At 48.4% G+C, this 27700-nt stretch overlaps 1 protein-coding gene across 1 annotated transcript; it reads left to right on the forward strand.

The window, feature by feature from the left end:
- The first annotated feature begins 247 nt into the window (after positions 1 to 247).
- CNPY1 (canopy FGF signaling regulator 1) lies at positions 248 to 6989 on the forward strand. Its single transcript, XM_032642199.1, has 4 exons — positions 248 to 572; positions 1058 to 1296; positions 3043 to 3139; positions 6952 to 6989. Exons 1-4 carry the CDS (start codon positions 248 to 250, stop codon positions 6987 to 6989), a joined length of 699 nt encoding a protein of 232 aa, XP_032498090.1.
- Positions 6990 to 27700: the final 20711 nt, after the last annotated feature.

Consider the following 27700-nt stretch of genomic DNA (forward strand, 5'->3'; position numbering starts at 1 on the left):
GTGGTTTTGGCTGGAAGCAGGGTTAAGCGAAGAGGCGCGCCGCACAGCCCGCCCCGAGCCCCGCGGCCAGATGGCAGGGAGGGGCGCGGGGAGCCTTTGTGCGCCCGGAGCGCGCATGTGAATGCCGCGCGGTCGCCGGCACCGGAAGGGTTCACACTGCGTCTGAAAGGGGACAATGGAGGCTGGATATATCAACATCGGCGAAATCGAGTTCATTTGTGATTCAGCCCCTTTCACCATGGTTGTCATGCAAACTTCCTACTTTGATCAGCAGAGGGTGGAGAGGGAGAAAGCCCGCAGAGGCCGGGGCCGCGGCGGGGCCGCGGCGCGTCCGCGGCGCCCTTGGCGGGTCCCCGCCCCCTTCCGGAAGGAGCCGCGGGGACGCAGCATCCTGCACCTTGACCTGTCTAGACGGCCCCCGAGTTTTTGTCCCGGTTACCAAGGGCGAGGGGTGCTCTTTGACCCCCGCGCGGGGCGGAGGTGGTTGGCCAAAGGGTCCTCTGAATCCTCGCTGGATTCCGGAGGGAGAGGGGCGCGCGGAGACGGGCACCAGCTGTTCCAAAGGCAGCGCAGCCGCGCCTGCGAGAGGGGCGATTCTGTCAGCCTGGCTTTTCCCTGCCCCCGGGCCCGAGCGGTCGCCGAGGGGCCACGGCGCGCAGGGCAGCGGCTGCGGAGCGCGAAGCCCGGCCTTCTCCCAGCTCGGGGTGCGCTGGAGGAGAGACCCGAGCGCTCTCTCTGGCTCTGTCTGTCTGTCTCTTGCAAGTAGATAGATAATAACAGCCATTACCTGTGTTTAATGCCTTATTCTGCATGTTCCATGACTCTCCAAAATGATCACCTGTAGAAGTATAGTTTCTAGCTTGAATAGAAGTTTTTTTCTTCTGTCCGCTTTCGAACACAGGTACTTTTTAAAAACCGGAATTTAGGCTAACCCCTTAAATTATGTAAATAATAGAACTGTGCACATGTTGTATCAGGACAGGAATACTGTTTGGGGGATGGGATGTGCTACCACGTGCATTCAGGGGAAGGTCTTTTAAATAATATCAACGTTAAGACGAGTTTCCTCCCTTTTTTGGCTTTTCTCCACAGATTCCCTTAGCCCAGTCGGAGGCATTCCTCACAGACCTCTTGGATAAAGTGTGTGAGCGAATGAATGACTACAAGCTCGAAGAAGACCCCGTGACTAAGGAGAAGACTTTCCAGAGATTTGCTCCAAGGAAAGGAGACAAAATATACAAAGAATTTTTTAAATTCTCTTTTTATTCTGATGCTTACAGACATTTGAAATTCTCGGTAAGCTATCTTCTTCGCAGAGGAATTCCGTACTCCGTGAACATGTTTTTGGTACATTTTTTTTTTTTTTTTTTTTTTTTTTTTTTGCTGTTTGTTTGGGGGTTTGTTGAGTTTCAAGACATGCCCATTAAACTGTTATCTATTAGCTTTGTTGTCCTGCTGCTTTCTCAGTGTTAACGGCGCACTTAGTGACTTGCCTTTTGAGACACCTAGGGGCTGTCTCCGTGGAGACAGTTAAGTGATATTTTCCAGAAAGTGCGTTACAAATCCCAGTGACTTGGAGGCACAGTTTGCACGTTGCTTTGCTCCTGGGGACGGTTGGGAAGAGGACTCAGTCCTCCCCGTGCCCGGGGAAGGTCTCTTACAAGTTCCTACGTCAGGAATCAGGGACTGTGGTTCCGAGGTTAAAATCCAAATTAAAATGAATGTCGTTTTCAAATATTTATAACCACATGATGGAGGGAGAGTGACACACATCACTTCTTTTTCCCCAAGGCTACACAGAAGAGGGAGAATTTTTTTTCCTGAGTTCATTCAAGTATTTTAGCACTAAACAAGGGTTTAGTATGATAGCTGGCTTTATGCCGCACTTCCTCCCAACATAATGTTTATTTCACGTGAATGCTGGCCTCTGGCTCTCTAGAATGTGCCTGGCAAAATATATAGCAAGAGGTTTCACTTAATGCTATGGAGTCCGACCAAGTGATGGGAAAGCCTGTCTGAGAAATGTCTTTGGTTCACACGTTGGCCAAAATGTCAGACATGCTGAACCCCTGGTATAAATAAGGGCTGCAGCTGACTTTTGAAGATTTCATTTTAATTAAAAAAAATCAAGGCAATAATTCAGGGCTAAAAGTACTGTAGAATGGGAATCACAGTGAGGAAGTGTGTTCGTATCTCACAGGTCTCCCATAAATATGTAATAGTGGAATTTAAATATTTTTAAATGCCATTTAAAAAATTTTAGCTTCTCACTTAATGAACTCGGAAAATGAGTTACTAGTCTCCAGTGAACACTCTTTACCACCACAGTTCCTAAGCTTGTGCTTCTCCGACGCAGACACACGCTCCAGTCAGAATTTAAGATTTTTGGGTGCGTGGGTACATTTGAGCTCCCTCTTCTCTGAAATGTCAGATGTGGGGTGGGGGGAAGCAAAGAGAAATTATGGATGGATCCCTTAAGTGGTATGAAGAGAAACTTTCCTGAGTAACTGAAAAGCCCTGTTATCCCGAGTGCAATTGAAGATGAACTTGTATTTTGATTGCTGAGAAAGCTTAATTATTTTCAGACCCTGTTTTAAAACCACAAAATGGATTATTATATTAAATCTAAAGGAAACTGCTTTAACCATTTCAAGGAGCCGTGTTCTCTAAAGTTTCAAAACAAACGAACAAAAAACCCGAAGACTTTCAGCTCCATAAATAGGAGCTCCATCCCTCCTGTTCCTTGCATTCCACTCCAGTTTGAGGAAGAGGAACAAATACAAAGAACCATTTTCCTGCCTCACCCTCGTCTTTCAACAGGACTAAACAGTTAGCCAAGTCTCAGGAAAACGATGCAATTAACATTCTGGGAAGAGGGTTCATCCGATGCAATGTCGTCTTAAACCAAAAGGGCTAATAAAATGGACCACCTTGGTAACATGATTTTATATTTTTAGCTAATAAAACTGTGACAAGTTCTTCCTAACAAGACGTCCTGTGAGTGCATATCTATCCACATATGTTGTTATTCTGTTTCTACAGTGTGAACCTATAATGGAAGAGTACGAAGATGAAATATTCTCACTTATCGCCCAGGAGGCACACTGCCTCGCTGACAAGCTGTGCAGTGAAAAACCAGGTACTGTGTCTGATGTAGCATGCGCCCTCTCCCTGGCCCACCCCTCCCTTGAGCTCAGCACTGCAGCATCTTTTTTTTTTTTTTTTTTTTTTCAAACCGAGCCTCGCTGTCTCCCTGCCCCTGACGGGGTCTCCACTGAATCAGAAACGACGCCATGTGAGAGAAAAGCACACAGACCTCAGGGCTCTGAGGCCTTTGCTGGTTGCACTTCTTCTCCTCGACATTTTAAATGAATTTAAAGATGCTTGATTTCCAATTGGGAAGGAGCACAGTTGCACGAATCCAAGAATCCAATGCGTTTCTCTTTTTAAACTTTCAGAGCTGGGTTCTCCATCCTGGACCAGGGAAAGAGAATCCCTTTAGGACTTGTGTACTTACCTCCACCAACAGAAAGTGGGACCTTTCTTTAGTAAGAAATTTCAAACGTTTTTCTGTTTGTTTATTTGGCGCTAGATTTTTTTTCAAGTTCCTTTCCCAGCATACCTACTTCTTAAAAATGTTTTTCTGGGAGAGGGTGGAAGATAATACTTGATTCGTATTCTTAAACACACGCATGCATATACGCACAGTAAGAAGCTAGAAAACGCTGCCAGAAGTTTATTTTCTATACACAGAGTTGAAAAACAGGGCCACCCAGACCCGACCCTCCATTTGGTTGAACACAGTCTGTATCACGTTGATACTTTTAAAATACATTTACAGGAATGTAGTACAAGTCGTACATTCTTTTCAGATATCTTTGAAAAACTGAATGTGATATATGAAGACACTGGTTGGAAGCTGGGGAAATACTTTGATGCAATTATGGAAGCTTGAGATGTTTAGCATTCGGCAATTGTTTTTAATAAAGTATAATATACCTGCAGCCATAGGATCAAATTTAGTGCTGAAGTCCTTAAAATAACAGTTACTGTGACCAGAAGGTAAATATTTGTCATCCAAAGTTACTGAACGAGAAAGTAACAAATTTCCATTAACGTGATGACGTTTTCTTACTCTGAGGAGATAATGGGGTTGTTCTCTGTTTAAAATCCAGTTTAGTTGGGAATTTGAAGGAGAGTGTGGTGAAACGATGCAGTCAGGCTATAGCCAGGGATCCAAGAGCTTTTTCCATTGATCTTGATATTTACTGTTGTAACTTGTGAAATTCACGTAAATAAGTGCAGAGTCACAATTTCCCAAAGAAATTATTTTGGAAGGCTTTCAAGCTATTCAGAGGTGAACGTGTGCGTTAAGATGTGAGCAAAAATGTAACGATGTTGACGATATTTGTTTTCCTATTTTTTCCTCATAAAGGATTTGGGCTTGTCATAATCATCTATGGTAAATGCAAATCATTTGCTGTATGAGCACCTGCTCAAATATTACAAAAGTCTCAAGAAAGTTTCACCAACTCTTTATGGCAGTAGTTGCCTCAGATAATAAGATTCTGAGGAAAGACTCTGTCCCCGAGTGCGGCACTTTGGCTTAATTTCGATAATATTAACTATCTCTTTTCATTCCTTCTGCCTATTTATAATTAGAAATAAAAATTAATATTATCCTAAAGAAAATACAAGCGTAAAGCATAAACTTAGGATATGTGCACTATTACTAGTGTAAAATAAAACATGATCAAATAATTCTTAATAGCATCGATTTTTTAAAACCGATTAAGTGCTTATACTGTAAACATAAGTATCAGTGCCCTAGAACTATTGAGAACACAAAGTAACCACTCCAAAGAGTAAACCACCACATGGCTGCTACATAGTAAAATGGAGTGAGTTTTTGCAGGTTGTTTCTCTGTGAAACATACTTACGGATGTTCTAAACCACTTATAAATTAAAAACTAGGAATACAGTAATCCTAAAAAGAAATAAGAATCCCTGCCCTCCTAAGCCCCCCTTATTATTGAAGTGAGTAAACCTCATGACAAGATAAAGAGTTTTTCAAACTTAAAATTTTTTTGCGGGGAGAAAACTAAAGTGACAGAGCAATGAGAATAATTCCAATTAATGACTGCAGCAGCAAAGATGTAATACGTTTTAACATATTGGGATGCTTTCGGAAATTTGTGTAAAAGGTGAGACTCTCGTATTGTATAAAAAGTCCAGAAGCTTTTAAACATAATCTAATACAAGTACAGTGAGTTTCCTGCTATAGCATGACATTCACCCTCCGTTTTGTAAAGGCGATGCTTTATTTTGTGCTGTTGTACCACAGTTTTGCTATGATCCGTCTGCACGATTTAAATGATGTTTTAAAAATATGACTCTGTGTGTGTATGTGTGTGTGTGTGTGTGTGAATTTTGCTTTTTTCTATTTCATGTAGACCTTTTCACTTTATTTTTAACAATTATATGGGAGCAGATGAGGGCACATTCACAGACTTTAACATTTCAGCTGTAGAGGTATAATTGACCTAGAAGATTGTAAGGTATTTAAAGTGTACATCATGGTGATTTGATATGTGTGTACATTGTGAAAGGATTCCCCCCATCTAGTTAATTAACACATGTATGATTCTTTAAAATATTAATATTCTAAGGCTCACCCCCTACACAAAGTAAATGGGGGAAAATGGAGGAAACATATTTTATGTTAAACTTAAAATGACTGTGTTTGGCTTTAAAAATAACAATTTAGTGAGATTTTCATGAACATGTGTCATCCTTTCAACGAATGAAAAACGTCTCAGTGAAAGGCTGTGGGTCTGCAGATGCCACTATAGCTTTATTCACTGGATAGAAGAAAAGTTATCAAATACACCCTGTTTGGGGGGCATGAGACAGTAATAGTGGTAGCAGGTTATTTCTTATATATCTCTTTTTCTTTCCTAGGCATGAAATAAAAGTGAGTTCGTTAGATTTTCCTGGTTGAATGTTTTGTGGCACATGACTCAGTCTTTTCCAGATTGTCGTTTTAATGTCTTGAAGTAAAAATGGTATTTTAAAATCTTAATAATATATAAGGTCATGATTCAAATGATAGCTATACTCCACTCAAGGTAGAACATGTCACTCTAGATTATGCATAAATGGATACTCTGGTCTGTGGAGGTTTTCATTAGGTAGAGTGAGGGTATAAACACAAATACATAAATATGTTTTGTATACATATCACTTCTGCTTTGATATCAAATCTTAACATTTAAAAACATCAGACCGATGAGAATTTGTGACACGATCATTTTGAATGCCACAGATGGAATAGGTCTCAGATATCCAGAAATGTTTAGCCTACATTTAAAGTAAAAGCATTTTGACCTTTTTGTATAGACTTCCAAGCACTAATGGGGGTGTTAAATTCTAATATTCAAAATAATTACCTTCAAGGCTAATAAATCATAGAAAATAATACGAAGGCTGGCCTACTTCCTACTTTAAATAAATTACGTAGCTAGAATAAACCGTAGCCCAGCCTAAAGAGAGCTGGCATTAATTGCTTCCAGTTGGAAATGTACTATGTATCCAAGCGTCATTGCCTCTCTGCTCCCTGGATTAAATGCCCAGCGCACGGATTCCCTGTCTCGAATATTCCTTAAATACTCCCATGACCACGGGCAAGATGATACAACCCCTGGGCTTTGTTTCAGAATACTCCAGGAAAAAATACTGGAGATGGGACAGGAATAGCAGTGGCTGACCGAGCTACAGGGGAGTAGATTACATTCGTCTTTCTACTCTTGGGTGTATTTGAAAATGTCCATAAGAAAGTTTAAAAAGAAAAATGTGCTTCCACAAGAATGTGCTTTTGCAGAAAGTAAATTATGACTTCTGGGCTGGTGTTAAATGTGATAGTGATGCCATCTAACTTTTTTTTTTTCCAGGTCTGTGTGAAACTTCTGCTAATCACACTGAACTCTAGGAATGACGGTGCTGCTAGTTAGAGGAGAGACAAGTCACAGCCCCAAGGTCAATGTCTGCATTTCTGTCCTCATGTTTCTTCATGAGAAGAAACTTTACGTCTCTTGTTCATACTGCATTGTCTCATGTCTGATATTTTATTGAAAATCCCTTGTTTGGCGTCATGACGAGCCCCAATTCTTTCTATAGGTGAAGCCGAGGAGTGCATGAAACGAATTACCTTTGTGGATTTTGATACAAACAGGCTTGGCAGGAAAGCATTTAACTCGGTAATAGGAAAAAAGTGAAGACATTTCATAAATGAAATAAGGCTTTAATAACGTGTACTGTATATTTCACGCACACATACAAGTATGGTGTTCTGTTTGATAAAAGCTTGATTTCATAAATACTTGATTAGTCATGAAATTAAGGAAACATTGCTGCAAATTCCAGGTTAATTTTTCTGGGCTGTATGGCTATCACCGAAATAAGCAAACTCACTTTATATCAGGAATGAAATTTAAATTTCTAGAAACCTTAAGTTTAAAAACTTTTTAATTTCTAAAATTTAATTAAATACATAAAAAACAGTGAGTACTTTTACAGGGAACAATAACTACATTGGCCTTTCTGATGCATGCATCCTGAATTCAAATGATTTAGAAAGTTGATTTATTATTCATATATTTATTATCATGTAGTCTTAAAGGATGATACCAATGGCCATGCTTTGTTTTGCTGCAAACTCTCCTGTCGTGCCTTTGTTTCTTAAAGACTTTCACCTAACATTTAGCATGTAGATTTTACTACTAACCAACCTATCATTCTTTCTATGGATGTTTTTGTAGGTATGGAGATGGAAGGAGAGGTGGGAACTTATGGAAAATTGCCTTTTGACCACGTTAATAACAGAGTGTAGTAATAATCTCACTCTTGGAGATTTCATCGTCTCTGTTAAGTTTACATTCATTGGAATATAACTTTAATCATTTAAAAGGTCAGGACCTATTTTACAGTTGTTTTAAAGAAGACGTTCTCGTTGCTGTCTCTGAGAATGTACTAGGTGGGATGCTTATACTTTGTTCTGTGGATTACTATTTGCTACGAATAAACCAAGACCAATGAATCCATTTCACTGAGGAGTGGGGAGTGGAATAGAGCAAAGTCCCCAGAACAAAAACTATTTGCCATATGTTACCTGATGGCCTAGAAATTCTGCACATTACGTAAGCCGCTCAACTGACTCGTCAGGAGGAAACAATTCTTACATTTAGAAAACTTTGCCAAAATGAAGGGAGAGGTTTCCATTCTTCTCCTTTTCCCACCTCAACTCTTATTAAAAGTTAGATTTTTAAAGTTAATTTCATTTATTTGGGAAAACTGAGAAGGTTTGTGAGTTTTTGATATGTCTGTAGCTGGCTAAGTAGTATAGATCCTACATATTATAACCCAATGAGGCCACACTGCATGCAACTGCTGAAAAATGGAAATAGGATTTAAGAATAATTAGCATCATTCTTCTGTAGGGTAGTAAAATTGTGACTTAAAGCATAGTCCCTATAACTTTAGTAAACTTAGCTATTTCAGTTTAATTTAGCATTTCAAAAAAGGAGTCATAAACATTTTCCTAACTTAGGCTTCCTTGGTAAGTGCACTAAACTGTTTCTTCACGGGAACATGCAGAGACACTGGCACGAAGTCCCCTCGAAAACCATAACATTCGTGATTGTAGAAGTGTTGGCTGCGGTCCTTCCATACCCTCAATGGTAAATCTGACAAATTCTCACATCTAGACAGTACTAATACTAATCGTAGAATTTAAGAGATTTGGGGCTTTTGTTTCCCACCTAAAGGACCGTGGGGAGGCGTGCCTTCCCTCCACTCATGGCTGTTTCGCACGGCTATCGAGGCTTCTGCTTTGACTGGAGAGAACCAAACATCTTGCCTCTGATGGGGAATATCTTACGGTTTTGCTAAATAGGGCTTTTCAGTTTTTTCTTATTTCCCAGTAAAAATAATCTTGTCTCTTGCGAGATTTTCAATATCTCATGACTTAGATAATGTTTTTCTTTCCAGATTGAACTTGTTAAACGCATGTGAATGTTTGTAGTTACTAACACTACATTTGAGTGAGCCACTGCGTTTCTTATGGCTGCGATGACTCTTAAGTTTCCCTCTGGGTGTGGTGAGGCTGCACTGATTCTAATGAACAATAATGAGAGAGTAGCTAACTGCTGGCTTTGCCAGGCCTCCAAACACATTCCTGCCTTTTAATGACTTTTATTGACCAAAAACAAAGCAAAAGCAAAAAGCCAGGAAAAAAAAAAAAAGGAAGAAAAAGAAACAAAACAACACCTAGGGTGTGACAGAAAAGTTTCTTAGAGTCCATGAAAAGCACCTAATTCTGGGTTAGAAGAGAATCTCAGGAGAATAGGTGGGGAGAGGTTTATAATGCTTATTAAAATAATATGAGGAGAGCAGACATGTTTCAGGTGGATGATTTCAAATCGTACTTTTATGAGATGGTTTTTTTGGGTCTCCATGGAAGACTTCTGTGAGCCTCTTCTCATAAAGAAAAGACCAAATTGGCTGAGATGAACAGCTTATATTTTGTTATGTGGATTACGATTTGCTAAGAATAAGCCAAGACCAATGAATCCATTTCACTGAGGAGTGGAGAGTGGAATAGAGCAAAGTCCCAAAAGGGAGAGATCAATACTTGATTTACTAAAGCAAGCCCTAAAAAAAAAGTCAATAACTGGTTATATTTTTTTATACCTATTTCTCTGCTTGGCTGGTATTTATTCATATATGTAATAGCATTATCTAAATAAATATTTTAAACTATATATCAATCTTAAAGTTCACATTTTAATGGAATATGAGAGAAAGCCAGTCTTTGATGTGATCGTGTAGCCTGTTTTAAAATCTCATACAAATCTATGAGCTAATCTTAAATCTTGAAACCCATTCAATGGCATATTTCATAGTTTTACACCAAAATGCAATTAACAACGATATTATACTGTTACAATAAAAAGGATACCCATTAGATATGTGTTTTTATTGTGATTTTTAACCTATAATTTAATTTCCCTTTATAAGTTTCTTAAATTCCTCAGCGTATTTGCTTTTAGAGCAAGGAACTAAATAAATAAAAGGTCAAATGAAATTGAAAGTCATTGCCCTTAAATTACCTAGGAAAAGAGGCAAGAAATGACATGGTTCTCTCTGGGACTCGTACTTGCTGCCCCTTGCCCTAAACATGTATTTGCTGAGGAAGCAGGATCCACTCTTTTTGTCTGTTTTCAGGACCTGCCCTGCTCAAAAGGAGATGGTGATTAAATTTAATATAATATTGGCTCATTTGTCTGTAGGGCCGTCACCTGAAACATCAAGCTTTGCTTCCTAAGGACAGTTTGTGGAAGTGGAGTCTAAAACATCAGACACAGGTCTGTGCCCGTCCCGATTCTCGGGGGACTCCGGAGATGGATGGGTAGATAGAAACATAGGTACGTAGATGCAGCCTACAAACCTACATACATAGATATGAATAAAGTCAGGACACAGACAGGTCCGCTAAAGCTTTGACTGCTCCGGGGTGATCCCAGAAAAAAAGTGTCTAGAAATTTCTTTAATTCCTTAAGGGAAAAAATTATTCCTATATTCCCATCTTGATTTTCAAGATTTTCGAGAAAGAAAAAATATACCCTCCATCATAACACACATAGAAACACAACAGCAAAATATTTACGAAGCATATTCGTTAAGAAGTTACTGGAAAACAAAAAATGCTCTGAGGTTACATGGGAAATGTAATAGAATGTCATTATAATATGGCTTATTATTGTGGAACTCAGATTTCAAGGAACTGTGGGTCAAAATTGTATCCCCCCCACCAAACATAATAGCGCAAAGTAGCCCAATACGTAATAGCCCAATACAATGATGAAAGCAATTAAATATGTAGAATAGAGTCGTGTTCCATTGAACCACAGTGTCGGACAAAGTTCCTGAACTGCCGACTTGGTTGATCTATGATGCAAGTCAGAGGCATACATGCCTTGCTTTAGAGCAGACAAAGATTCTAGTAACTTCTTTCTCCTTTCGGGATTGTTAATAAACCAACATCTAAGGAATGTAAGTTACATAATGGAACGTTGGAAGCCCCGTGTCAGCTAATTAAGTGTGGCCACGACTGGAAAGATCCTGTAAGTGACAAGTTAAAATATTAATACCAATTTCAAACTTCTTGAATGGAGAGGTTGGCACCTGAAGAGTTAGAATGTATCCTGACATTTTATGTGAAAGGTTTGCCTCAAAGCTGCTTTCTGAACAAATGGGGATTTCTCTGCTGCATGTTCTCTGATATCAGCCCATGAGAGGTGACGATAATCCTGGGGGTGACACCATTGTCCACAGAGAGAGAGAAGATTTCAGTCAGGTGATCTTCATTGTCTGATAGAGATGATCTTTATGGCTTTGTTGTTCTTCATCAAAGGGCCCTGATTCAGCATCTTCATGCCCTGTGGTTCGTAGAAGAAAGCAGAGAACCAAAAAATAGACTCTTTGGTCCCCATTAAAAATGGACCCTATTTAAAGCAACATGGTATTAAAACAGAGCAAAATCTAATACAAATGCAGCTTCAATAAGTGTTATTAAATTATTAGACCTTTAGGTGAAAACACACCCTCGAACTGCCTTTATATGCAATCAAAGCCGTGATTAAATATTAAAGCCCTAAGATTAAAGGGTCACTTGAGTGGGTTTTTTTAAGCAACACCCCCAAATGGTGAACAGCAGATGTTGCAAATTAGCTCCATTTTGTACACTTTGTGGGCACTAAAACCTGGACCAGTTTTGAGAGTGAAAACCCCAGGGGTCTGGGCCAGCGGCAGACAGGCTGACCTGTGTGCCTGTCGGTGCGCTGTGATTGTTTCGTGTCAGCCGTTCTTCCACCCTCCTCCTGGGGCTATGCAGGTCCTTCCACAGCAAGAGAAGCAACTGGAGCCGCGTCTGTGTTAAAACAAAGCCGAGGACGAGCTGTTGATTGTCCTTTCGGATTAAGGGGATGATACGTTCAGCCTTGAGAAAGGAATACTTTTTTTCTTGTTTAGAAATCCTTTTCCATCTTCTTAGTGTCTGAGGCTCAGATCCAGCAGAGCCTTAGTTTCTGTCCTTCCTGTCACTCATTCCCAGCAGTGGTAGCTCCCTTTCCTGCACTAACCCGGCACTGAGGACCTGCAGCCACCCCAGGACTCAGGGCCCAAGCAGGGGGACCAGAGACCCTACTGCTCTCTGGTGAGGCTGTCACGTGACCCGCGCAGAGCCCCGGAGCACGGGCACTGAGTGGGCACCCTGGGCAGGTGAGGGGAGCGGGGCCCGTGACGGGGCAGCCCCTTGGTCGTCTGTGGCGTCCTGCCTCCTTGCTCTGAGCAGCCCCACGCCCTTGAACCTGACTGTGCTTGTCCTGGGTCCCATGGGAGCCGAACTCTCCACTGGCCAGCCCGTTGGGCTCACACAAAGCCTTGTGAACACAGGGAGGCTGGAGCCTGACTGTCTCCCATTTGTTTTCATTGATCTGAACCCCGGGAGGCAGCCCGGCTGACGGCCCTTCTCTTAGTCTGGCAGCGGAAATGGAGCTTCAGAGTCAGATCTGAGTTAGCAATGTGCTCAAACCCACCCGCTCCCCGAAGCCCCTCGTCCACCCGCAGACTTGGGGCAGGCGGGCACCACTGCCGGACGCCTGGCACCTGCCCTGTGTTGGGCTCATTTCATAGCAACTGTCCCCATCATGACTCCCCCCGGTCAAGCCCCCCAGAGCTGAGATGCCCCTGCTCTCTGCACACCTGGCTGTGCCCAGCGGGCCCCTGCACGTGACAAGGCCCCGTGGTGGGTGCTGAGAGGGACACAAGGAAAGGTGGCCATGCCCGTGAGCAGGGCACCCTCCAGGCCCCGTGGAACGGGACCCCGACGTGGGAACGGGGAGGTGAGGAGGGCGGCCTCAGCAGAGTCATTGGCGTGAGAGCTGGTGCCTCCTTGGGTGGACCAGGGCCGGTCTCCTGTCCTCCTCCTGCAAGGGTCACCTCTTCCCGGGCGACCAGCCCCTTTGAGATCAGCAGTGGATGCAGAGACGGAAAGGGCCCTGCTGGAGACGGTAAGGAAATGCGGACACTAAGCCCAGCCAACAACAGCGTCTGGATTTGGAGAATGTATTCTCCTGTCAGTGGCCTTTGGTAGGAGTGAGAGAAGGAATCTGATAAGGCGAGGAGATCGTGAAGCCTGCCCAGTGCCAGGCGCTGAGGACAGAGGTGTCTTCGCCCCGAAGCCCTCAGGGACACCTCAGTGGAAGAGCCTCCCCACAGGTGGACGTAGCCGAGGGACAGGGAACGGCCTGATCTCAGTCTGTTCTTGGTTTTGCAGCGGGACTGGCAGGAATGCTGAGGGGGCCCCATCCGGCCCCCAGGGCCTCCACATGCACCCAGGGGCCACGCCAGGGCTGGACCTCCTGGGGGGACCCACCATCTGGGCTTCCGTGGAACTGCAATCATCTGGGGGCTTGGGACATGGGCATTACTTGAGAGTCAAGCGACGCACAAGCTCAGATTGGAAAATTATTTCATCTAGTTTTGGTAAATTTCAGTACAGTAGAAAGCACTTCATTTTTTAAGTATTTTTCTTTTTTTTTAAAAGAATATTTATTTATTTGGCCGCATCGGGTCTATAGTTGCAGCACTCGGGATCTTTCGTTGTGGCGCGGTGGCTTAGCGGCCCCCCGGGCACGTGGGATCTTAGTTTCCCAACCAGGGATCGAACCTACATCCCCTGCATTGGAAGGCGGACTTTTAACCACTGGACCGCCAGGGAAGTCCCCAAAGCATGCCTTTTTATTGGGTACTTTAGGTTCTTACAGAGCTGAGGGTGTATGAGAGGAGTTGGATGCTCTGTGATCCCTTTAGAGCTTTTATGTTTGTATCTGATGGTGCACCTGTGACCAGCCTGTGTCCCGGCAGCCTGGCAGGGGGAGCCTCCCACAGCCTGGGAACCGAGGGGCCCTGCCCAGCGGACCTTCTTTTATCTACGGGTCACCGCGCGGACCTGCTTTACCTGCCGGCACGACCTCTGCGGTCGCGAGCCCCCTGAGGGGACATCGATGGTCTTTCTCCCCATCCCCCTCGGGAGGCCACACCCAGGACCACCTAAGTGCCTGCTGCCCCCTGCTCTCTCTTTCTGGGGCCCACCGGGGCCGCTCCGCGGGAACCCTCGGCCCCCTGAATGTTCTGGAGGTGCCATTCAGAGCAGATGGGGCCGGGACAGGTGGGTGACCGTGGCCGCCTCGGTCCACCCCGACTAAGAAAACTGCACCAGACAAAACAAAATGAAAACCACAAAACCCCCTACGTTCTTTCTTACAAGTAAAAAGGAATACGCGCATTTAGAAAACATAGATTTTTTTAAAGAGAAAACTTCTCTCAACTTCATCACCCAGCTGACCGTTTACCTCATGTATGTATGCCTGTGCACATACGTGTGTGGGCACATGGATGTGAATTCGACGTCTTTCCTCCTGCCCTGTGACTGGACTTTTCACTCAACGTGTTGTGAGATCCTTTCCGTGTCGCTCCATCTTCTACACCATGAACTCTGGGGGCTGCCAAGTGTTTACCTCCTGTATCGCACACGTCACGTGTGTTTCATCTCCTATGTTAGGTCATTTAGATGATTTTCGGTGTTTTTATTACTGTGCTCAAGGCAGAAGAGAATTCTGGGGGCTGAGTCTTTAGCAAATTCAAGGGAATTCCCTGTGGCTGAATCTCCCGGAAGCGGGAGTGCTGGCACAAGGGCGTGTGAATTGCCCTGGGTCCCCACACGGCCCTCGTGAGGCCAGTTCCTCCCGGTCCAGGGAGGCCTTAGGTCCCTACTCCCCACGACGCCCTCGGAGTCCTAGGACACCACCCATCCCCCTGGGGAGGTTTGGCATCCAGGAGAGCTCTGCCCTGTTGGGCAAATTCCTTCATCTTCAGTCCAAGGACAAGAGAACCTGGACCAACCCACACCCGCCTGGAGCGGTTCCCGGGCTGTGGGCCGGGGGGCTGGTCACCCAGAGTCGGGCCGGGCCACGCCACACGCCTCCCCATCTACCCTGTCAGTGTTCCATTGCTCTGATAACTGCAGCGCTGGTGGTGAACATGGCACAGTGCTTTACAGTTTACAGACCTCTTCCACGGACACCATGTGGCATCACCTCATAGAAATACAGTTATTATCTCCACTTGGAGATGAGGAAACCAGGAGCTGGGACTTCCCTGGTGGTCCAGTGGTTAGGACTCTGCGCTTCCAATGCAGGGGGCCTGGGTTCGATCCCTGGTTGGGGAACTAAGCTGCCACGTGTCGTGCGGTGCAGCCAAAAAAATTAAAGGAAAACGAAACCAGGATCTGGAAAGAAAGTGTGACCAGGGTCAGAGGCCCAGGTGTCCTGACTGCAGTGCCAGCGCCTCCCTGGGGTGCCCAGTGTCTGACGCGGGAAGGGGGTCCGGAACCCCTAGGCAGCCCCGCACAGTTGTCGACACGAGTTTGCTTCACCACGAGCAGGACTTCGGGGGTAGCACCCCGGGCTTGTCCAGGGCCACATGTCTCTTTAAGATCACGACAGGGAAGTGCACGGCAGTGTGGCAGAAGGACACAGCCCACCGTGCACTGCGTGGGCGGCAGGGGCTGAACACCAGACAGGGCCATGCCGTCAACTTTGGGTCACCGACACAGACGGGCGCTGGTGGCTGATGCGGTGCCCATGTGTGCCGGCACAGTCAGACTCGGGAGGAGTGGCCTAGACGCCATCCTGCAGGAACTGGCTGCTCTGAACATGGACAGGTCAGGAAGTCACCCCAGAGCCCTTTAGCCCCCCCAGAGCCATTTCGCTGAGTTCATCCTTCTGCAATAGCAACACTGTTTTCTGAGCTTGCCTTTCCCCCTTTTTGCCCTAAAGAGCCGCTGGTCCTTCAGCAAATGTTCAACCCCCTCAATACCCCTCTAAGCAGAGCTTCTTTACCTTTTTTTTAAGGCCATGGCAGCCCCGGGAACCCTCCTTAGACAAAGATGTTTAAATGCGTAAAATGAAATACACAAGACCTCAAGGAAACCAATTAAATAGTTATAAAATATATTTTAACTGTGATGTGTGCTTCTTTACTGATACGTTAACTAACAAGGTCCAGCAGCAGGTCTAATCACTGATTCTGAAGCAGCAGACACAGAGCAGAAACGATATTATTATCTGTAACAATTGGAGCATGATACAAAAATATCGTGGTTTAAATTGGCAACAATGTCACAGGCAATACAATCCTGCTGTAGCATCATCATGTCTATTTCATAATGAAAAGCACTGGTAAATTTCAGTTGGCGGGAGATGAGAGCAAGGATGAATTTTTCCCACCCAAATTCAGGGAACCCAGGTGAAGAACTCCTGCCCTAAAGCAAATAGAAATAAGCAGCCTTGTTTAGAGGACAAATGAGGCACAGAGAGGCTAACGGTTTGGTCCTAGGCCACACAGCAAGTTAGAGCCCCACTCTGGTACTCCCGTCAGAGGTACTGACCAGTTGGTCTGGCTCAACTTCTCCCCTCCTTAGCCTCCAGTCTTAAAATGAATACTAATCCATGATTTCATCCTGAAATGCTTCCAAAAAGATCAATCGACATTTGCTACTATTAGTAAAGCTACAAAACGTTCTCAAAAGCACTTTAGGAAATGGAAAAAGCTTTATGGATAATACAAAACACAATTCCAAACCCCATAAACAGACTTGCTCTACCAGGGGGAACCAGAAGATTCATTTCAACTGAGAAAACCCCCCAAAAATCCAACTACCAGTGCTCTTTTTGGGGGGAGCGCTGTAAAATTAGTAACAAGGCTCCTTGAAGAAATCCTTCAGACCAACGTTCAGATTTAAAAGAAATATTTACAAATAAGTCAACTGTAAGCTCCACTTACTATGTTTTGGTGGCAAAGGGAGATGGGACCATTGGGTCTTCGGGACCTGCGTTGCCAGAATTCCTTACAAAATTAAGCACTCTGAGGGAAGCGTACCCCCAAATAGACTAATTTCATACTTTTCCAGTAATATCTACCCAAAAGAATGGGACAGCACGTTATTATTTCTTCATCTAACTAATAATCTTAATGAAAAGGTGGGCAGTTGGACTCTTTCTTCCTTTTCATAAATTTAAAGTAGATCTTCCCCTGAATTTTCTCTTCCTGTCGCTTTTTCCTACATCCCAGGGCAGCAGGGCTACTGACTGATGGACAGTCATCCCTCCTTTACCCAAGATGCTCTGAGCGTCCCAGTGAGCTCTCACGGAGGAAGCTGACCCTCACTCCCTCTGCCACTTCCTTGGGGCTGTCTTCCTGTCCCACATCCCCCTGGCATTTGCATCTCTGCTGCATCACCTTTCACCATACTGCCCCCACCCCAAATCTACCACCTCTTCCCCATCTCCTGCTCTGGGTCTACCAGCCTTCATGGAGGAAGATGGCTCCTAGCCTGGCTCCAGCTGCCCCAATCCTCCCAGCATCTGCCCCCCATCCTCTCTGCATCTGTCCCCCATCCTCCCTGACCTCTGCCCACCATCCTCTCTGCATCTGTCCCCCCATCATCCCAGCATCTGCCCCCCCATCCTCTCTGCATCTTCCCCCCATCATCCCAGCATCTGCCCCCCATCCTCTCTGCATCTTACCCCATCCTCCCTGACCTCTGCCCCCCATCCTCTCTGCATCTTCCCCCGCAATCATCCCAGCATCTGCCCCCATCCTCTCTGCATCTTCCCCCCCATCATCCCAGCATCTGCCCCCATCCTCTCTGCATCTTCCCCCCATCATCCCAGCATCTGCCCCCCATCCTCTCTGCATCTTCCCCCATCCTCCCTGCTCTCTGCCCACCTCAACCTTCTCTCACAGCCCGAGTTCTGCCCCTTCTCGCTTCCTGTCCCATGTGTTTTCTCTCCAGTGTTGACCCTTCCCTCTCTCAACATTACTCCTCCTCCTTCCAGGTTTCTTGAGCCCAGTTTTCAAGTGTGACTGCGCATTTGAAGAGCAGGCTGAAAGTACTGTGAAATGACCTCCACAGCAAGTCTAGTACATCCATCACCTCCCTTCGTTACCGTGCTTTTTTCTTGTGATGTGGATTCTTAGATTTGCTCCCTAGCAGCTTTCCCGTAGGCAGTACGGTTGTTAACTGTGGGCATCAAGCTGCACATCACGGCCTTTTGCAACATATACAAATACTGAATCATTACACTGTACACCTGAGACGAGTATAACGTTACATGCCGATTACATCTCAATAAAAATAACTATGTAATAAACAAGAGGCAGGTGAGTGGTGCTGGGGAAAGAGCTTGCAACGGAGGGACCCGGGGAGACCTTGGCCTCAGCGGTCAGAGCTTCCGCCCTCCCTGGGCATGAAGGGCTTGGCTGGATTGTTGCTCAGATCCTCTGATGACCGCGGTTCTGTGAAATTCCGGATGCGACTGGCCGTGATGATGCACGGAAGTATTTGCTCTCGTGGTTGTTTGCGGTCCTCAACCTGCCCTGTCCTGTCTGTTTCAGTCATGTTTCTGTCCCCGCATCCCCACATTGGGCTGCCTGCCCTCCCTCCAGTGCCCACACCCACGTCCCGGGAGCCCCCAAGGCCTTCCCAGCCTGGTCCTCGCTCTCTGGCTCAGATGCTAATCGGAGGCCTGCTCTCCCCTCTCCACTCCGCCTCTCATCCTATCAGCTCCCTTTGCTCTTCCGGCCTTTGTTGGATTGTCTCCTCTTTTTCCTTTTGTCTGTTGGTTCCCTAAACTGTTTGCACATTAAAAAAAGAAAAATTTCTGTCTTCCACGTCAGCCCATTCTCTCCTGCTGTATCGCAGCCCACAGCCATGTTTCCTGCAGGCTGCCATGGATGCCTGAGGCCAACCATGGCAACCGTCGGAAGGGACGTGCAGTGATGCCTCAGATCAGCCCTTTCCAAGCCTCAGCTTCACCTCCTTCTTGGAGGAGGGGCTAGAAGCAGCAGCCCAGGGCTCCGGGGATAAAGGAAGAAGGTTCTAGATACCCAACCCCGCGTCCAAGTGTTCAGGCAGCTCCCCCTCAGGTGCTGCTTGGCTGTGGGGCCTGCCGGGTGGGGGGAAGTTTTGGTGGAGAAACAGCTCTTTGCTCTATAGTGTTGCTAAAAATTAGAGGGCAACTGTCCCAGTGCCAGGAAGAGCTTCAGGCTTGGCCCAGGGGCCCCTCTGTCCTTCACATTAACACTTTCTGACAGGTTCCCATCTTGGGAAAGCTCAGCCCCCTGGAGTCTGAGTCTTCCTGACTTCCCACCAGGGCTGCCCCCATGTTCTGTAGCCTCACGGTCCCCACCAAGCCCTGCGGGCAGGGGCAAGACGCATCCTAGTTCTGGGTCCTGATTAGAAATTTAAAAGAGTGGCTCTGGTGAGAGCAGCTGCCCCATCACTCCCTGGGATGCGCACCCTTTTCTCCCTGGGCTGAGCGCTTCCCACATGGAAAGACCGAGTACACAGAGCAGGTAGCCGAGCGTGCAGGCCAGGCGGCCACTGGGGCGTGGCCCCTTCACCCTTTCCCTTCTGGTGGCTTCGGAACCATGATGTCCTGGTCAGTGGTGCTCAGGACAATCCCCGGAGCGGTGGGGGGGGGGGGGGGGGGGCGGCGGGCCAGGGGCCGGGACCCTGGGAAGGGGGGGGTCCCCCAGCTACTGCTTCCTGTTCTGAAGGATCCCTCCTTCCCGGTTTCCGGGTGGCCGACCCAGGCTTGTGACAGAAGAGCCGGCTGAGAAGAGCTAGCAACACTCAGCAGCAGAGCGCAGTCCTTTGCTGGTGACGATGCCGCCCCCGAGCCTTGGTCATCCCAGCCTGTGCTGGGTGGGAGGGGCCTCTCTCCCCGCTGCTGAGGAGGACAGTCTGGGCCCAGGAGGGACAGAAAAAGGCCTGAGCCGGGGGAGCGAACCCGCCCTGCCCAGCACCGGCACCACTCTGCCCAGCTGCTCCACTGCCTCTCAGCCTTGTTCCTCGGGGTTCTACCTCCGATGCCCTAGTGCCCCACGCAGGCCTTGTCCTTCTCTCCTGGCCTCTGGGAGGCCACGTCCCTCCAATCCGTCCTTCGCCCGCTGCCTGGCACAGGGCTCGGGTTGGCTACGTCGTGTGGACGAGGAAGGGCTTGAGCTGCGGGCTGAGCCAGGTTGGTGATCCCACCCTCTGGGCACAGACCCCTGGGGGATACACATACCGCATGGGACCTACAAACCCATACTTCACCAATTAGCGCTACAGACAAAATACGTAATACAGAGCAGGTGTCTGTAGCACAGCTGAGACCAGCAGCTGTCCACCGGAATTCCTTCTCCCTTTCATAGCACCATCTCCTACCCCGGGGTGTGGCTGCCCCGTCAGGCCATTGCCCGGGCTCTCGGCATCAAGGAGTGGCCTTGAGACGAATGCCTGTGAGGGTGTGTGAGTCTGCTTCTTCCTCGAGGTGCATCCACCTCCAGCTGCACCGAGCCTACACTGGCAGGCAACTCGGAGCCTGGACCGGGCAGGTGTGGGGGAAGCCCCAGCATGGTAGCCAAGAGTCCTGGGGGCAGTTAACTTAAATTAGTTAAAATTAAATAAAATTAAAATTCAGGTCCTCAGTTGCACTGGTCACGTTTCAAATGTCCAACAGCCATATGGGTGAGTGGCTACCATATTGGGTGACACGAACAGCTCTGCTGGACAGCGCTGGGAAGGAGCCTGGGTTTCCAAATGATCCCTGGGGACAGAGTTGCCCCGTGACCTAGCCCTTGTCCCTGCAGAAGTGTCACCAGAGAAGAACTAACTTCTGTGTTCCTTGCAGAATATACTGTATTTGGGGACCTCTTCGTTGTAACACCCTACCTCTATATAGATATACTTGTGGCTGTGTGGTGTGTGTGTGTGTGTGTGTGTGTGTGTGTGTGTATATATATATATATATATATATATAATGTACGTATTTGTGAGCAGATCCAGATGTACACATATATAAATTATACCTCAAATACATGAAGGTGCTGATGTGATTGATAAAATGTCATTTACGGGGAGGGGGAAGGGTAAGCTGGGATGAAGTGAGAGAGTGACATGAACATATATACACTACCAAACGTAAGGTAGATAGCTAGTGGGAAGCAGCCGCATAGCACGGGGAGATCAGCTCAGTGCTTTGTGTCCACCTAGAGGGGTGGGATAGGGAGGGTGGGAAGGAGATGCAAGAGGCAGGGAATATGGGGATATATGTATTCGTATAGTTGATTCACTTTGTTCTACAGCAGACACTAACACAACCATGTAAAGCAATTATACTCCAATAAAGATGTTAAAAAAAAGCCCAATGGAACTGAAAGTTGTTTTTTGTCTCTGTTTTTTCAGAAAGTACTAAAATTATAACTACCATCGGGTTATCTAAAGTCTTTGGATATTAAAAAGAGGTCCTTTCACCTGAAAAGCCTGGGAATCGCTGAGCCGGCCCAGAATGACGAGTAGGGCTGGGGCGGAGGAAGTGGGCTGTGCGTTCCCGCTAGAGGGCGTGCGGGGCTGTGTGGGCGCAGCTGGGCTCCGGCCACCGGTCCTCAGCCTCAGGCCCAGACTGGCTCTCAGGGCGAATGGTTCCAGGCAGACGAGGCAAACAGGGGCGTCCAGCTGTCTGGCATGGGCATGCAGTCAGCCGTCCAGAAACGGAGTGAAGAAAGCCCCAGCGAGGGGGAAACCGAGGCACAGCCAGACAACCTCAGTCTCCCACGGCTGGGCAGTGGCAGAGCCGAGATTCGAGCTCAGAGCCCGCCCCTGGCCTCCCCAGAGTGCTGGCCCCCTGGCGGCAGAAGCTCCCAGTTACGCCGGGTCCCCGCCCCTCCTCTGTTCAGGCTGTCAGATTACAGGCAGTCGCACCCTCCGTTCTCTCTGATGTGTGAGCACACCCCCTGGGAATTCACAGCGACAGCCAAGAAATCATTTGTGCAGAGGTCACCCAGCACCCTTTGCTGAGTGGCGATAATTCCCGGTCCTCCCCGTGCCTCGGTGATGGGGACGCACAGAGCAGCACATCCCCTCCCGCAGACCTGGCACCCCAGGGGCAAGGGTCTCTGGGTCACAGGACCCGGTGCGTGACCGATAGCCTCAGAAGACCCCGCTCCTCGATCCCCTGTTTAGGGCTCCCCGCCACTTTACCGGAGCGGTGAGCGGCCTTGGGAAGGCGTCTTGCGGGTGTGGGAGGTGAGTCCCTGGTAGGCCTGGGGGCCGACGAATCAAGTCAGAGTTCTGGAGGGTCTCTCAAATTCTCAGAGTATTTGTGACCTTAGAAGACAGACAACCCAGTAGGGGCTTGGGCTGTGAGCCAGTGAGGCCGGGGTGGGGCCTTCCGTAGAGGCTGGACCAGCCTGCAGGGAAAGCATCAGAGCCAGGGTGGGAGGGGATTTCTGAAGAACACCAGATGTGCTGCTTAAAAGGGACAGCTGGCCACAGGGGACAGTTAAGAAACTGCTGGCTTCCCAAAGCCAAGGAGAGTCCGGTGGGTCACCAGGGGAGGAGCTCTACTCAGGTGACCCTCACAGGTCAGCTAGCTTCCATCACACCATGGTAGCCATGGTGACCTGGAGCCCAGATGCAAATGGACCTTGCTCTCCTGAGATGAAAATGGGGCTCCAGGGAACCAGCGACAAGGGAAGTGATGCCGTGGGTCACAGCTCAAGAAGGAGCCAGTGGCTGGAGCAAAGGACACAGGAGACCCTGAAAGTCGCTGTCGGGCCAGTGCGGTGCCGGGGCGAGCGGTGCCCCAGTGCACACCTCGGTGTGTCTCGTAGCAGGAGACATCGTGCTTTGCGGTGAAAACGGGTGTCCTGACCCCGCGTGGGGCTCTCGATGGTCACGGTCGGGTGAGTGGAGACCAGAAACCCTGGAGGAGTTATCTGGACACTAGCACGTCCCGAGAAGAATAGCCAACAAGTTCTAATTCAGCACTAAGCCAGCAGGTCTGGGCCAGGGCTGGGTGGAGAGAGGGGAGGGGGACAAAGGGACCCGGAAAGGCTAGGACTGTGGCCGTTTAGAGCCTGCCTGGCACCCCTCCTCTGAAGGGCCCCTCCTGCGTCCACCCCTGGAAGGGGTTGACCCACCCCTAGGTCCGGGGAGGGCCCTGATTGGGCGGGTCAGTCACCGCATCACCTGGTCATTGGCTCAGGAAAAGCACATGACCCAGTTTGAGCCAGTGAGGCATCAAGCAATGTCCGCTGGGAGCCTCTGGAAAGGACCCTCCCTCTCTCCAAGGATGGGACCCAGGGGTGGAAGTTCCTTTTCTTCTGGGTTTGAAGCAGGAAGCTTGAGACCCCCATTTGGGCCAGAAGCCAACTTGTATCCATACAGGGAGGAAGTCTTAGGATGAAGCCAACACCTTGGAAGGCAAAGGGAGAGACTAAGGAAACCAGCCCTAGTGACATTGGTGAGCCTTGGTCAAGCCTTACCTGAAGCCATCCTACTGCTGGACTTTGGGGCTTGTCTAAGCCAGGTCAGCTTGTTTTTTTCTGTTCCTTGTGACTGAAAGCATCCTGACACAGCTGTAAATTCATTTTATGTTAAGCAGTGCCGACAGGCTGGATAAATGAAAGGTCTCGCGTTTGTAACAATATCTGAGATGCTGTTATGATCAGTGCATTTAAAGGCATTACTTAATTCATCATCATGTCTTCCCCTTGTGGACTTTCTCAGTGAACAGATAGTAAAGGACAGTGGCCATCAGGCTGTGTCCGTCACGTTTGGATGTTTAAAAAATGCCTCCTGCTGGTGGCGAGAACCAACCAGACCAAGAAAGACGATTTGAATCTGCACAGGAAGGGGAAAAAGTGACCCTCTTCTATTTTTCAGAATCGTGTCCTGATTTGATTTCTTCTCTCTTTCGCCAGAGTTGGAGGCCCTGTGGGCTCAGCTGGGAGCAGGACTGCTGATCCCACTGCAGGACCTGGGTCCTCTTCCCAGCCCACGAGAGGGGCACCAGCCCGGCAAGTGTGTCCTGGGCGTTCCCAAGATACCGTCCTGCCTGGATGCCTGGTTGCTGTTATCCGTCCCGACACCGCCAGCCGCAGCCCTGCTGGCTGATGGTCACCCGGCCCTGGGTTTGGTCCTAGAAACAGGGAGCTCCCCCCACACCCTGCCGACAGCGGGGACCTAACCTCAAACGCTCTGAGCAGATGCGCCACCAGTCCCCAAACAGCCAGTGGGAAAAAACTCTGTCCTCCAGCTTACTCCATCATGGCTTGATTTCAGATCCACAGAGCGATTGGCATCAAGCATAGTAACAGACAGAAGCTGCCCCCGACGTGCACCCGACCCACCTGACACACACGTGTGCACACGCGTGTATACTCGTGAGTGTGCAGACTCGGCCACCTGCGTCCACGTGGGCGTGCACACACAGGCTCTCGTGCACACACACAAGCACGCACACTCGCACATCTCGCACGTGGGCGTGCGCACACATCACATGGGTGTGCATCTCAAGAACACACACAAGAACAGACTCGCACACATACACGTGCAGGTGTGCACAGCCGTGCGCGTGCACAAGTGGGCTGTATACGTGGCTAGACGCCCAGCAGAGGTCTGCACGTGTGGAACTGGTGCTTCTCCGCTTACCCCTTGGGATGCCTTCGGCCACCCTCCCCCACCGCCGCCCATTTCCCACTTCGGGCAGACGGCTAGCAGGTCCTCTCATGAAAACTCCAGTATTTCCTCTACCTCTCTAGGATGTTTTCAAGTTTTCCGAGAGACAGCGTTCTTGTATTGGAAAGAGGCTTGAATTAGGAACCGGAAAGCTGTCCTGGAAAGCTGTCACGGGTGGGGCTCCTCAGGCAGTGGCACTGAGCAGGGTGGGCTAGGTCCAGCTCCCAGGTTGGTGTGGCACTCGGCCGGGGAGGAGCTGGGCTGCGATGCAGTCGCAACAGTGGCCCCAGGCGACTCCCTGGGGGTTCTGGAGCCGGGCTGGCCCTTCGGAGGTGCCCACGTTGCAGAGGGGGCGTGCAGATACTCTAACGTGGGTGCACAGCTTTGGGGAATCTTTTGCTCGTGTCTTAGGTAACAACATTAGCAAAGCTCAGTGTGAGGCTGGGACAGATAACAAGGGTCAAATCAAGGTCTCATCGCCCCAAACACAAAAGGGCTTTATAGAGTGGGTCCTCCCCGGGGCTCAGCCTTAGGACATGGGAGTCACTGCCGTGTTCAGCCTCAGTCACACCTTGACAGATGTTCTGAGAGAGCACATCGGCTTTAGCCACCCCGCAGGGAACGTGCTAAACAGCGTGAACAAATTTTGTAGTGGGCGACGGAGACGGTGAGATGCACAGGTGATTCTGAATGATAGCGTCAACATCACCGAGGGCCAAGAATTTAAATAGAGATCTGGCATAAGCCTTGCACGGAATTTAAAATAAACACTGGGACAGGGTGATCAATGAATACCCTCCGTAAATCAGTCCCCACATCTCAGATGTGGGCAAGGAAGGAATTTGAAAGAGGCCATTTTCGTCGGCTATCGCCAGTGGAGTAAACACAGCACTGCAGAGCCCTGCAGGACTCAGCGGCTCACAGGAGGGAGCCTGTATTCTTCTGCTCCTGGACTCCCAGGTCAGCGGCAGTTCGGCTGCCCAGGGATGGGCTCAGCTGGGCGGCTGTGCTGTGGGGCAGGTGCAGGTCTGCATCACATGGGTTCCTCTGGAGCCCAGGCCACCGGGAGAGCCCAAGCTCTGAAGTAAGCCAGCGCGCTGCAAACACTTCATGTCCAAAGCCCAACGTCGAAGCAGCTCAACTCCATGCGAAGCAGACGGGGAGGGAGAGTGAATATTTGCTGAAAAATAACCCTAACTATCAACAGACCGAGGCAGTGTCTTCTGTTGTTGTGACTTTTATTTCTGAGTTTATGTCTTGTTTATGTTGAAATAAAGATGAGGTGCTGGCACTCATGTCTTGACACTGCAGAGATTGCCTCTCCTATACCTGCTCTTTTTCTGAGGTCTCCTAGCCTTTTCTACCAGGCCTGCCACTGATGTCTTTGTGCAAATTAGAGAAAGGCTCCCCCTCTGAGCAGTCATAGATTCATGAGTACAAACCTCGATGAGTGGGTGGCACCCTCCTGCAATTTGGAAAAAATGTACCCCTTCCTCGAGGTGGATGCAGCTCTATGCCGGGAAAGAGAACTTGGCAAACAGAATACAAGCTGGGTTTTAACTCAACCACCTGAGGGAGCTGTCCTTGTGCCGTGAGCAACCTGCTCAACTGTACATGGCAGCCTCTTCTCCACCACTCTTCTAGCTCTGCGCTAGCAGATAACATGAAATTACAAATGTAGGTCAACGGATGCTCTCTGAAAAGCAAGAAGGAAAAAACCCTCGCCGCTTTGAGTCTTCAGTAGTGTGTAAACACTTTATATTCTGGGGTGGAGGGATCACACAAGTCCACTCAAACATGTAGTTTTCTCTTACTAAGTTAGTAGAGATGAAAATGTAAATTTATTTGAGTTGGACAAGCATCACCCAGAATGATCACAAAAAAAGGAATGTGGGTGTAGGAATAGTGAACACGTGAGCCTTGAATATTTATTATACTGAGCAGATTACGAGAATGGTGCTAATATCAACATACCCAAATTGTGCTACGTCAGAACCTCAGATGGTAGGGCGTGTGGCGCGGCTCATTGGCTTTGAACGCAGATAAGCATCTGTACCAGAGACACAGCACGAGTTCCTTAACCTCATTCTCAGCTTTGCCTTCTCAGCCCTCCAGCTAAATGCCCACGTGGGCCCTCTTGCCTTTCAGAATTAAACCATAAGTAGTTATAACAACGGACATGCAACCTGTATCATCGCAGGGGCCGTGTGGGCGCAGTGCCTGCACTTCAATCTCCTTCCTCATTCTGGGTCGAGGCTCCTAGAGGGAGAAGCGGGAAAGGATGAGGATGCAGAACAAGAGGTGAAAGTTCAAGGGCAGGGAGACCGTCTCTCTTCTCAGGACCGGGCTGGCACCAGAGTCAGGAGGAACAGGCCACCATCACTGGTGTCACGCACAGGGTTCCTGTTAGGTCGCTGGCCTGTGCCGCTCTGAAATGTTAACTGCACGTCTCACCGTCTCGTCGGCCTAACTCTCTGGGGTCCAGGCGGATGGGGCCTCACTGCCCTCCGAGGTCACTCTCTAACCCAAGACGTCCAGAGCTGCAGAGGCGGGAAAGGAATAGGGGCAGCTCACATCCCACCAGCCTTGGGCCTGAGGTCCAAGTGGGTCACTTTGCCCCAACACCATTGGTCAGTGCTACTCTGCTTGGGAATTCCCTGCCAGTCCAGTGGTTAGGACTTTGCACTCTCAGTGCTGAGGTGCTGAGGGCCTGGGTTCGATCCCTGGTTGGGGAATTAAGATCCCACAAGCCTCGCGGTGCAGCGAAAAAAAAAAAAAAAAAGAAGTGCGACTCCGCTGTCCCCGACCTGCCGACCAGGGAGGCTGGGAAATGCATGGGCGCACGCAGAATGTTTCAGGAGCACCGTGTCGCCCCACAGCCCTCCTACCCAGCACTCGTCCTGTGCACTGGTGCCAGGTGTCCATCCCTGGAGCTCACTCCTTGGGAGCAGCCATGCCCCCGCCTGCCCGGTGACCCGCTTTAAAATGCAATTACTGCTAGACCGTAAATC

This window comes from Phocoena sinus, chromosome 9 (assembly GCF_008692025.1).
Source record: "Phocoena sinus isolate mPhoSin1 chromosome 9, mPhoSin1.pri, whole genome shotgun sequence".
Lineage (NCBI taxonomy): Eukaryota > Metazoa > Chordata > Mammalia > Artiodactyla > Phocoenidae > Phocoena > Phocoena sinus.